This window comes from Austrofundulus limnaeus, unplaced genomic scaffold (assembly GCF_001266775.1).
Source record: "Austrofundulus limnaeus strain Quisiro unplaced genomic scaffold, Austrofundulus_limnaeus-1.0 Scaffold34, whole genome shotgun sequence".
NCBI lineage: Eukaryota > Metazoa > Chordata > Actinopteri > Cyprinodontiformes > Rivulidae > Austrofundulus > Austrofundulus limnaeus.
In genome coordinates this window covers 2,421,020-2,433,373 of record NW_013952436.1, presented here as the reverse complement: position 1 = coordinate 2,433,373, position 12,354 = coordinate 2,421,020, and the positions used below count along the sequence as shown (strand labels likewise).

Sequence of the window (12,354 nt, the reverse complement as noted above, 5' to 3'; positions counted from 1 at the left end):
CGTACGGACACTTTAAGAACAAATCTGTGCGTACGAACGGTTCTTGCATGAGGCCCAATCTCTTACTTTGTGTTTTGTGTCCCACCTCTCTCAGCTGTGTGACTCATCCACTGATGGCTCCATCTACAAATATTACGCAAAGACTCTAAACTCTAGTCGCTTAATGAACTTCACCGACTACGCTGGAAAAACCGTCCTCTTCGTCAACGTTGCTACGTACTGAGGGTTGACCTATCAGTARGTGGGTAAGGAGCGATGCTGTCTTTATTTCATGGTGCAAATGTGACTTTACTACCTTAAGCCCGTGTTCTGTTCATCTTCCTAGAACTGAATGCACTGCACGAAGAGTTGAAACATCATGGCTTCACTATCCTCGGCTTTCCCTGCAACCAGTTCGGCAAACAGGAGCCGGGGCAGGGACATGAAATCCTGCCAGGGTTGAAGTAAGAACCCTTTAAACTTCTAGCACGAGTCGGGCATGAACAGGAACACTGAGAAAAAGATTAAATGACGCTGAACTTAAAGTTACACAAACACTATCAGGTGAAAGTCTTGTTTTTCTAAATCTCAGCTCCTGTAAGCAACACAACCCTCTGTTTTAAAACTAGATACCAGCGGTAACATAGTGACCCCCGCACGCACAAATGCACCAGATCTCTGAAGTCTTTATTCCAAATAAACGTCATGCTACTAGGTGCATCCCAAAATTGTAGTGGTTTGGGTGGTGGTCTTTTTTGTTTGTTTGTTTGTTTTTGGGTGGGCGTTGGACCTGATGTTTAGTCCCTTAGCAGAGCTAAACAACCAAAGAAATCTGAAGCTCCTGTGTTTGTTTTTGAGCTATAACCATTTTTGTATGTCCAGATACCCCTTTTTCAGATAAATTGGGGGTCCGGTGAGTGGGGGTCACTGATTGGTGGTCCTGATGGGTAGAGCTTCATCAGAGCTAAACAACAAAAGAAATCTGAAGCTTCTATGTRYAACAGTTTCTGAGTTATAAGCATTTTTTGCATGTCCTGACACCCCCTCTTTGAAAGGAGCCCCCTCCTCAAAATATGGGGTCTATCATAAAACCGTTGGCTGGTGCAGTGTAGGTCAGACTCATCTACAGTCCTGCCAAATTTCATGTTGATCGGTGCAGCTGTTTTTGTGGTACGGTTGACCAAATATCACTGAAAAAATAAACTACGAAAACAATATGACTTGTGCTTCGCGTGCGGGGGTCATAATAATTATATTCCTTGTGACCTGAGCACATTCCAGTATGGTATGGTTTGGTGTGTCTTGTCAGTCAACAAAGCTTCATTTAATCAAAGTTGATTTTTGGCAGTACAGTACACTCATTGTTGTCGACTAAGGATTTAACTTCAGCTCCATCAGTTCCACAGAATCCAAAGCAGAGGCTTTGTAACCCCATCCTGTGGTGTTCAGATTAACTCCAGGATAAAGTGTCTCTAAGGCATGTCCACTCATGAGATACTGTCTCTGGATCTCAGGTACGTCAGACCAGGCAATGGCTTTGTTCCAAACTTCCTGCTGTTTGAGAAAGGAGATGTGAACGGAGAAGCTGAGCAACAAGTTTTCACGTTCCTTAAAGTAAGTAAATCTCTGTAGTTCTGCTCGTTTTTTTTTTTTTTAAGTGGGATTCTGTGGAAAACAAATGGTGGTCATACCTGTTGCAGAACTGTGAATGATCTAGACTTGTTTCAGACCTGATTTAACTGTGTACCAGAACCAAGTCAGAAAAATCTGTAGTTAGCTGATTGTGTGCTCAGGAAACAGTAGGGTTGGGCTCTGAATACGGATAAAATTAACACGTCAATTTCCAGAATCATTCAAATGTTAAAGGGGTCCATGATTAGTTGTAACATTCGACTTTATTCAATAAACATATTTTAACTGTAAAATAAAGACTGTAAAAACACTGTAGGCTAAGTTTTTATAATTTTTAAACTAAAAGTTTAAAAATATACGGACAGAGCCATTTTATTTACATGCAAAGCATTCTGGGTAAATGATGACGTGGATAGGTCATCGGTGCAAGGCTGCTAGCGAGCTATATCCACCCTGAAGGTTAATCTTGGACAATATCTGATGATCGACTCTTTTAAATGAAACCAGAGAGCGTTGACAGAGAGGAGAAGGTAGAAATGACTCAGTCTGTAACTGAAACTATGGATGGAGGACCTCAGTTTAGCTTGTTTGTCGCACTAGCACCGAGCTAATACATATAAGGCAATATAGCGTCAGCGCTAAAGCTAACGGGCTAAGCTGAGGTTCTTCTTCCATGAAGCAGCTCTGTTGTCCTCCATCCACATTTTCAGTTCCAGGCTGAGTCATTTCTACCTTCTCCTCTCTGTCAACGCTCTCTGGTTTCATTTAAAAGACTCGATCATCAGATATTGTCCGAGATTAATCTTCAGAGTGGATATAGCTCGTTCACACCAATGACCTATCCACGTCATTTACAATTTCAGTTCTTAGTTTTCATACCCAGTCCACCGACTGYAAGAAGTAGCCTTTGAACAAAAYCTGCAGGTGAGCCGCTATAAGACCAACAGACTATCCGCAGGTAGTGTGCATAAATGGACAGTGTGCAAAGTGTGGCTTAACTTTTAATAAAAATAAGATCATATAGAGAAAAGGAGTAAACACTGGATGCGCTGCGTAAGCCTTCACTGACACTCAGTGAAGTCCCTGTCACACTGTAACGTCAAGTTATGAAAAATAATTCCTCTAAATTACTAATAACTTACGTATTTGATCAATTTGTTAGCATTGCCATATGTATATCCCTAAAAGAGGCTTCCCTTTTTTATTTATTTATTTTTAACTCCGTCTTCAATGTAGAGGTCTCCAAATGTTTCATAAGTTGTCTAAAACATCAGGGCCTTATGAAAAAATCAAATATGTTTAATTCCAGCAATGAGGCAGCTGGCAGGTTAAGATCTTAAACTGTAACATGTTTGAGTTCCTGCTCAATCAGATGCTGGATAGGTGTCATTGTGTTTTCATGAAGTGTTTTTTAAATAAAGCCATCTTGTAAAAGTTTATACACTGCAAAAATTGWCCATCTAACCAAGTCTTATATCCAACCAAAAGTATTTTTGATCTTGTTTTGAGACTGATAAGTGCAGAATGTTAGATTCTTCTTGTTAGGCTAGATATTTTTACTATCAAGTGCAATTGTCTTACTGCACTGTCAGATTATTTAATTTAATTAGTCTGAATCTTAAACTAAGTGAAATCTACCAGCGCAGTAAGACAGTTCAGTTTACCCCTATAAAAGGTAAATTCATAACATTTATATTCAAGTTCATACGCTTCATATTTTATACAGTATAGTGGTTGATAGCCTTGTGAGGAATTAGTGAAGTTCAAAAAGTAAAAGTTCATARAATTACAACTCTGACTATTTTATCCAGAAAGAACTCTGGTTAGCTACCATGTAAACTTTTTTTTTCTTTTTTCTTTTACCTCGCCTCTAAACAGAATCAGGAATTGTTGGGAACCAGAATCTGAACTGGAATTGTTAAAAAAAAAACTAGTGTCCAACCCTTAACCAGGCCAACTACCATTAACTATACAAGTTAATAACAATGGTTGTTATACATTCAGACACTGTAGRAACATGTTCACTGACGGTGATCGCACCATACTGTTACTGAGAGACAGACAGAAGTGGAAAGGGTTCATTCATGTAGGAGTTCATTGGTTTTTAAATTATCGTTTTTATTTAGAATTTGTCTTTTTTGGGGGGAGGGGGCTTTCCTATTGACTCTTTCAAATATTCTGACTTAAACATACAAAAGCACTGATGGCAGCAGTCACATTTGCAACTTCAGACTAGTAATTAGCCTGTCTGGTCAGAAATAAACTAGTTCTCCAAACAGTTTTAGAGCCGTACAAAAGGTAAGATTCAAACATCTGTAGAAGCTCAGGAAAATAAATCTGAACTCTGTAGGGTTTTGATTGCAACATTTAATAAAGAGTTAACTGCAAGGTTAAATTTCAAATGCTTGTTATTTAAGCTGTTATTAACAGCCACCCTAAAAACTGCATATTCTCCAAACAGCTACTTATTTAAAGGTTTTGTGAACTTTAAAAAAAATGATTTCATGTATTTAGTTTGTGCTCTCTGCTGTCAGAATTRCTGCCCTCCTGTGGGGGACGAGTTTGGCGTCGTCAACGGCAGGTTGTTCTGGGAGCCTCTGAAGATCAGCGACATCAAGTGGAACTTTGAGAAGTTTTTGGTGGGACCTGATGGGAAGCCGGTGATGAGGTGGCACCCGCTTGTCGACGTATCTGAAGTCCGAGCCGACATCCTCAAATACCTTCGACAACTCTTCACCCAGTCTGTCTTTAAACGTGATTATTAATATTGTGTAATGAAGTAACGGTGTGTGCGCATTTAGAGAAGTAATGTGACAGTTCCTGCGACGCAAAGATGGCACGGTAAATGAAGAGGAGGCTTGAAAACAGAATCTGTGGTGCCTCCTTGGAGTCTGGGCTTCAGGCGAACCTTTCAGTGCATTCTGGTTCGTCCTGCTGTCCCACAYCATGCCAGCTTCTCAGTCCAGGACCTGTTGACATTACACTTTTACCTTCATTAAATCATAATGAAAGCTGCACTGATGAGCCTGTTCTGTGAGAAACGTTTGACAGTTTAACAAAAAATGTTTTTAGAAATAAATGCTGATGCATTCTGGTATGAGATTCTAACCCTGCATCCAGGGTTCATGCAGGTTTCATTAAGTTAAATTTAAGACATTTTAAGACCAAATCAACGCATTAATAGAAACATTCAAATGGTCCCAGAAATTTTAATATTGAAAGCTTTTATTGCTATCAATTTAGTTATTAAAGAATATTTAATTTCAATATAAGACCACTAAATTATTTGAATGAAACGGTCATATCTGACTGCTGTGAACCGCTTTCAACCAAGTGAAAAATATCACTGATATCAAGTCAAGACTTATTGAAAATACACTTTCCCATGTTTAAAGAACAAGCAGTGGACATGACAACTTGTTTTTGAGCAGGTAAATAAGCCACTGTATGTGTGTGTGGGGGGGGGGGGTTGTAGCGTCAGGTCAAAAACATGGAAGTAAACTGACAGTTTTGCCTGCAGTTATCGTGGGATTTGTAGTTTAATCATGACCAGTAGCAAACTCATCACTTCATGAAGACAGATCGTGTCAACCTCTGATTAAGACTCTTAATTTTCTTTTATGCAGCCAACTGTTCTCAGGACTGATCAAAAGTAGAAAAAATTAAGACGCCAAAATTTAATTTTAAGACCTTGGATGAAAATCTAGGTATTTTAAAGACGTTTTTTTTAGGCCTAAAACTTAGATTTTCCAATTTTAGACTTTTTTTTAGACTTTAAGACCCGACATGAACACCGCGCATCTAATGAGGACAACATAAGACATTTAGAATATATTTATTAAGCCAGTCAAATACAAAAAGTCTTACATGTGCTTTTTGCCTACAGCAAAACAAACCAAAAAAAAAAGGCTATAAACCAGGAAAATACAACTGCCAGAAATTACAGCATACCTTCAAAGTGCAACTCTGCTCATGTCTCATCTCAGCCCTCACCAATCAAGGGTTTATTTTTCTCCCATTTTTTAAATTCATTAGTTTTTTTTTTCTTCCAAAAGTCCTATTCACACTTTTTTTAAAGCCCTTCGTCTATTTGAAATACAGAAACTCAAAACTGGGAGTTAGGGTTAAAAACAAGCAAGTCTTCAATCTGATTTTTGAGTTGCGGCGTTTGAAGCCGGACATTCCTGTASAGGTTTCCCCCTCTGAGGAGCAGCTGTAACACAGTCAGCAAGTTTAAACCTGACGCATCTGATAAAAAAAGTCCCAACTGCTGCCTTCTGATATTGGTGCTGGAACCTCATTATAAATGAATACAGGATGCAGGAAGATGAATGGGGGGAGAAAAAAAACTATCAAAGCTGTGGTCAAACCAAGCAGAAGTGTTGTATAATGAGATTAGGTCCATCATCATGGGGCAAAAGAAAAAGGCTGTATGTGCTGTGCATTGTGTCTGATACAAACATACAATGTCAAGAGCTACAATATATTGGGATTACACTAACAATATAGAAAGAACAGCATTACTAAAGACAATGATTTACACTTAGTCAATGCAACTATCAAAACAGCAGGTTATAAATAAATTATTAGTAATCACAATCAGGTTTTTTTTTGGTACGATATCATCAAAATTCATTTCCCCAGGTTTTTGTATTTCAACAACCACTTTTGAACAGTTACACATATTAGACAGCTCTATAACATCAATGGCACCGTAGAAATCCTCAAATCAATCAACGTTCACATTGTTAAATTCTACGCTTCGGTGTACCTAAAATAAATCATTCATTGCTGGAATGAGCGCGCGTRGTCTTGGGTCGTATTGGGGAATGGCTTTCTGTAACTCTACAAGTCACAAAGTTAAGTATTAAGTTGGTACATACTTGCAGAGAGACAATTACATTGGTAGATTTTATGGAAGAAAAAAAAACGAACAAAACAAAAAAGCATTAATTATTCCAACCCATTTAACAAATGACCAAAGTTCCTGATAAAAAAATCGAATGTATATATATATAATCAGAATAGCGAAGTGTTTCACAAATAGCCTTATAAAACGCAAGTATAAACAACAATACAATAGGATATCTACAGTTCAGTAGGAAAATTATATCTCAATCACACCTTGCCAACTTAAAAACAATTTCATGCTACTACCCAGACTCCGTTTGGGGGTGGGGGATTTAGGAGGGGGAGGCAGGGGGTGATGCTTTAGTGCTTTCCGGGGTCTATGTTCTGTCTCTCCCTTTTTCCGAACCCTGTTGCTGTGGCTGCTGCCGACGAATCTGAAGAGACGAGCAGGAACAAAAATACCCTTTTTTATTATCTTCAATCAGGGACCCTAAAGAAAAACATGACATCTTTTGATRTTCAAGGCTGCACCTTACCTGCGTTCTCTGGTGGGGGTCTTGAACTTTCTCCTACTGCTCTGGCCCCTCGTTGAGGGAATGACATCTGCCAGGGAAATCCCTGATCAAAGAAAACGCACTAATAAACAAACCCATATTATGAGCAGCAGTCGTCACATCTCAGCTGTGTTCTAATGACGACTTCTGTCCAGCTCCAGGGAGGAAAAGAAAGAAAGAAGAGGCGGAGGATTGAGAGCGCACTTACAGAGTTACCAGGCTGGAAGTCTCGAGCAGGGGGCGGCGCTGCTGCTGCTGCTGCTGCTGCTGCTGCTGCTGCTGCTGTGGCGCCGGCTGCATTGGGCATCCGGGGAGGTAAATTAACGGGCCAGCCTTCAAGGCCCTGGGTTCCCACCTGCACAAAGGGACCAAAGTAGGGGGGCTCAGTGGGCTGTTCACTGAGCCTGACGTGGGGCCTGATGTACGTCTTTCCTGCTGCTGGCCCTAAGAGGTATCACAAGTACATATACGATCCCCAATCCGTACACAGCTGTGGTCCAGTCGTGGCGTGGGCCACCGCAGACCTTCTGCTGCATCCTGAGGAGGAGTGTGGAGGCTCTACCTGCTGACTCAGCTAACTTAAAACCCAAATCTCCTCTCATACACAATAACAGTATTTCCGCTGCTGGCTCTGTGCTCTTTTGCATCATTTAATGGAAACATGATGCAAAACTCATTTCCTGTTTTTATTTACTGTAACTACAAAGCTTCTTAATCAGGAAATACAAGTTTCTGAATATATTTCTGGTCACAAAGGGTGATTTCTCAGTTATTTCACAGTTTCAATCTTAAATTTACATTAGTGAACATTGTATTACAGTATAAGAGATCAAGTGATATTTTAACTTCCATAAATTCAGTTCTGCCACAAGGGGGCACTAATCTCCCAGGTTTTCACTTGTCTTTAACGCCTCACTTCTGATTAAATGTTACTTGAACTAARGAGCAAAAAACGACCCAACTTTCCTCACCTCAGCCAGCCTGGTGCACCCGTTTTATTACAAATGCATTTAATTTTGTTAATAACAGATTTTTTTTTGTTATATGAACTTATTCTAGAAAAAAGGGGCAGATATGATTTTTTTCTTCTCTCTGCTGCCTTTCATTTCATTTAATTTGTGATTTTGATATACATATTTTTTTTCTATATTTTTCTTTTTATTGTATATAAAATTATTTGTTTTGTCTTAATGAAATGAATAAAGAATTGAAAGAATTTGTGATCAGGCTGACCCGAGCTGCAGCCATTACCTGTTTATGATGCTGCATCTGCTGTCTCTCCACCTTATATCTCTCTGTGCGTTCTCTCTGACACTCATTCTGAGCCTGATGAAGCTGAACCAGGGAAAAAACAAAACAAGAAAAGGAGATTTAAACTGATGTATACAGAACCTGAAACCTTCCTGATGATGTAAAATAAATAAAATAATCTACCTGATTTGTTAAATTAGTAATCTGACCCTGGAGRCTTTCAACTTGTCGCCTCAAATCTTCTTTCTCCTCATTCATTCGCTCCCGGTCGCTCCGTTCTTTTCTGAAGTCCTCCTCAAAGATTTTCACCTGGAGTAACAAAAAAAAAATCATTTAAACCAGTCTGAATAAACCAAAATGGTGCACGTGTTCCGTCCCCGGGTCTTGCCTGCTCTTTTAGTACAGCGATTTGTGTGAGGAGCTCCTGCTTCTTCAGGTCGTTGGCTGCGTCTGCAAAGTTGCCCTGACCAGGAGGTTGTTGGGAGAGCTTGTTTAAGGCTTCTTCTAAGGCCTGGAGATGGACACAACGCAGACATTAAGCGGACTGGAAAGGTGTCTGAGTTTGATGGTTTCTTTTGTTGTTGTTGCAGCGTTTCATGCTTACCCTGTTCAGGCGTTGGATCTCCTTCTCCTGGTACTCCCTCTGCTTGCTGAGCGGCAGCAGTTGATCCTGCAGGTAGCGAATCTTCTGCTTCAGCTCTGTGGTCTCAGAGTTTAAACACTCCTTCTCCCCCTGAAGTCAAAACAATAATTAAAAGACTTTTTGTTGTTGTTTTAAACCAAGACTATCTTATGATGAGAAACGACGGAGCTACAGCTGTTTTAGTCAAACCTTGTAAATCACATTATCTTGTGCAAAATCTCAAATGATCTGCTTGCACGTMAAGTTTGACCATTTTTATGTTGAATCAAAAAGTTGTTACAAGAAGTCAAAACAAAAGATTTTAAACAAACGTAATTCTCAAAAGCTATTATTACTTTTTTTTAAGTCAGTTAAAATTTTCTGGCAGTAACTCATCCTACAAAAATCCTGGTCCAGGTCACATGAARGATCCTCTCTTCTTTTAACATCAGTCTGGAAACATCTGGGAACMGAGAGTTGAAGGTTTTGGACAAAAACSATCCATTCTTGTCTGARGTAGGATTCTAGATCTTCAAAAGTCCTGGCTCTCATTTACCGGAGTTATAGTTTTATGATGCACCAAATTTTTTCTGCTGATGCGATGTCTGGACTCGGTTCAGCACCTGAAACCATGTTGTGGTAACCGATGCAGTACGTGCTTTAACATCGTCTTACTTAAATATGCAAAACCTCAGAAACAGATGTCATCTGGATGGGAGCATATATAGTTTTTAAAAACTGTATAAACTTCTCAGTATTTATAGTGTCTTTTCAGATGTGTAAGCTGTGCACACCARAGGCACTATTGCACCCCTATACCATCAGAGAGAGAGGCTTTTGAACAGTGCACTTCATTCATTAACCTTTATTTAACCAGGAAAACCCCCATTAGGGTTACAGATCTCTTTTGCAAACTAGGCCTGTGCCTGAAAGCAACCTAATATGAATGTTGTTTTTTCCTGATGGCCTCAATAATTTTTTAGTATGGAGGACGAAATTTTTGTGTCTTCCGAAAAAAAAAATCAAACTTTTAAATTCTTCAAAATCCAATTTCAAACTTTATCCAATCACTGAACAGATTTCCTCTTCGCCTCAGTTTAAATGAGCTTTGGCCCACAAAAGATGGAGGGTTTTCCTCTTCGCAGGGTAGAGCTCGAAGACTGAGCTGTGTTTCCAGAGTGTTCCTGAGCCCGACGCAATGACGTCTATCACAGAGTCAGTTTGTTTTTAACAGCAGACCACCAGGGTCTAAAGATCACATCCAGTATCGACGTCCAGCCTTGTTCTTTGAGCTCAGACGTGTCTCCGGTGCTGAAATCCTTTGATGAAATTATGAACTGTAGATGAAGAGTCTTTGTTGTTCCACTGTTTTCAGAGACAGTTCTGCTCATCGGTCCTTCCAGAAGGCTTTTTATAACAAAGTTCTCCTTCAGCTGTTTCATATTCAAACTATTTACTTCTGGTCATTTATTGRCCCTGCACCCACTTTTTTATAACTTTATCTTAAAAAAAAGGTGCAATTTCTCTGTTTCAACATTCAATGTTTACTGCTGTCCGTTTTTTTTAGATTTAATTCTGTTTATATTTAGATTTTACACAACATGTCAGTTTTTTTAAGAATCTGGATTGTGCATTCAATTATTACTTTCTGGGAATTTCACTAAAATATTTTGCTAACAAACAGGGATTAATACTAACAGTTAACGCCTACTTTTTAAGAAAATATGTTGTGCAATGTGTGCATTGAGTGTAACCAATTCCTTTCCAAAAGTTTCATTAAACTTTCTTTTCCCGAGCTGTCCTTTCATTCTTTGTAACGGTGTTAGAGTTTTATCAGGTCCTTTCCAGAGGCTTTTATGGACTCTCACCTGTACATTTTCAATTTTGGACTTGGCCAGCAGCAGCTTCTTGTCGTAGTCGCGTTGCCTCTGCTCTCGCTCGGCCTCCAGTTCCTGCACAGTTTTCTGGGAGTCGGCCAGTCGCTGCCGGAGGTCTGTGATCTTTAAAAGGAAAAAAACATGTAAAACACATGGCTGAGAACTACGCACTGAATGCACGAGCCACAGATGAAAAGCACAAAGAGTGTGGGGGGTTTTGGAGGCCTGAGATTTAAAGATAAAAACCATCAGATGAAGATAAAAACCTGCAGGTGGTGCCTGTGTTGAAACGCTGTATTAAAAACAAACGTTATCAAATTCTAAATCCAAGTTATGAGAACTCATTTGCGAGCGCGCAGGTTTTTTTTTTTTTGTTGTTGTTGTTTTTTTTCCTGCAAAATATGAACGAACCGAGTGACGCAAATGGATATATCTAGGCTTCTGTGGTGTAAAACCCAAGCCTGCATGGTGTCCCCATCTCGACAAAGTGTGAATGTCGGCATGTTCATAATTGTGGGTGCGCACAAATGCAGGTGTGTGAGTACGAGTGTGTGCATGTGTGTTTTTGCTGCCCTCTGACTGCACCACAGCAGGAAGTCGGCGGGTACCGGAGAGGTGAGGGGAATTCTTGCTGAAGTGCGACAGGCCTTGTGGTAAGCATGCTCAGATAGCGAGTTATTGCAAGATAGCAGCTTTTCCACTGGACAAGCACAATGTGCTTTTTACTTTATTTTTTATTTTTTKTAAAAAAGGACATGCAGAGATGTTGCTTCACTGCCAACTAACGCACAAAGTCCCAAAGTCCCCGTAGGTTGCTTAAAAACAACTGATTTGAATTGAAGAGCACAAAACAACATCTGACAAGTTTAGTTTTACAACACTGGATTCAGTTTTGCTAACCCATTTTGAGATCCGGTTTGGTGGTGGAAAAAAAAAACACAATAAAAGCGCAGAAACATTTTATAATTAACAGTAGTTATAGTAATTTAAGTATTTAAAGTTACGTCGGGTTATTAAACATCTAGAGACTGAAATGAGTACAAAGGTGGAAGTGAGCAGATTTTTACTCAGAGCCTACAGCAACATTTTAAATCTTTACATCAGAATTTTCTGTGTCAAGTAAATAAAGTGTGAACAGTTTAGTTTTTAGAATTAAAAGAAGAAAAAACATCCTCAGTTTGATCAWAAACCTCGTTTTTGGGTTCATAAAAGGTAACAGAGTTTCTCGGTGGATCTGAGATGAAACCGAAAACTGAGCAAAACACGTTTCATAGATTTATAAATACAACAAAACTTTACTAAATGAAAACAGTTTTGGCTTCTTTGGGTCTAAAACAAATCAGATTGGTCTTCCCACACCATTCACTGCAGACGTTAAGTCATTACTGTACCTTCTGCTCAAACTGTGACTTCATGGAGTTCCACTGAATGTCCCACTGCTTGTTCACCTCCAGAACCTGTCAGCAGTACCAGACACACACACACACACACACACACACACACACACACACACATACCTCTGTATGTACCAGAAACACACACACACAAATACAGGTTAATGCCTCGGTTCATCAGGTCAGTTAACAGG

At 39.5% G+C, this 12,354-nt stretch overlaps 2 protein-coding genes across 2 annotated transcripts in view; one reads left to right on the top strand and one right to left on the bottom strand.

The window, feature by feature from the left end:
* The window catches only part of gpx3 (glutathione peroxidase 3), a gene marked incomplete at its 5' end in the record, with an annotated part of 6,818 nt that extends 2,190 nt beyond the window's left edge, over positions 1–4,628 (top strand). The window contains 4 exon segments of the mRNA XM_014006140.1: positions 95–245; positions 326–443; positions 1,494–1,593; positions 4,146–4,628. Of these exon segments, the coding sequence (XP_013861594.1) occupies positions 95–245; positions 326–443; positions 1,494–1,593; positions 4,146–4,376 (600 nt within the window). The 3' untranslated portion in view covers positions 4,377–4,628.
* Positions 4,629–5,430: 802 nt separating this feature from the next.
* The window catches only part of tnip1 (TNFAIP3 interacting protein 1), a 12,377-nt gene continuing 5,453 nt past the window's right edge, over positions 5,431–12,354 (bottom strand). Inside the window, exons 9-17 of the mRNA XM_014006139.1 lie at positions 12,158–12,223; positions 10,758–10,889; positions 8,872–9,000; positions 8,656–8,778; positions 8,451–8,576; positions 8,268–8,351; positions 7,225–7,371; positions 6,999–7,080; positions 5,431–6,896 (exon numbers count right to left, since the gene is read on the bottom strand). Coding sequence (XP_013861593.1) covers positions 6,823–6,896; positions 6,999–7,080; positions 7,225–7,371; positions 8,268–8,351; positions 8,451–8,576; positions 8,656–8,778; positions 8,872–9,000; positions 10,758–10,889; positions 12,158–12,223 — 963 coding nt within the window. The 3' untranslated portion in view covers positions 5,431–6,822. The remainder of the gene's footprint in view (positions 6,897–6,998; positions 7,081–7,224; positions 7,372–8,267; positions 8,352–8,450; positions 8,577–8,655; positions 8,779–8,871; positions 9,001–10,757; positions 10,890–12,157; positions 12,224–12,354) is intronic.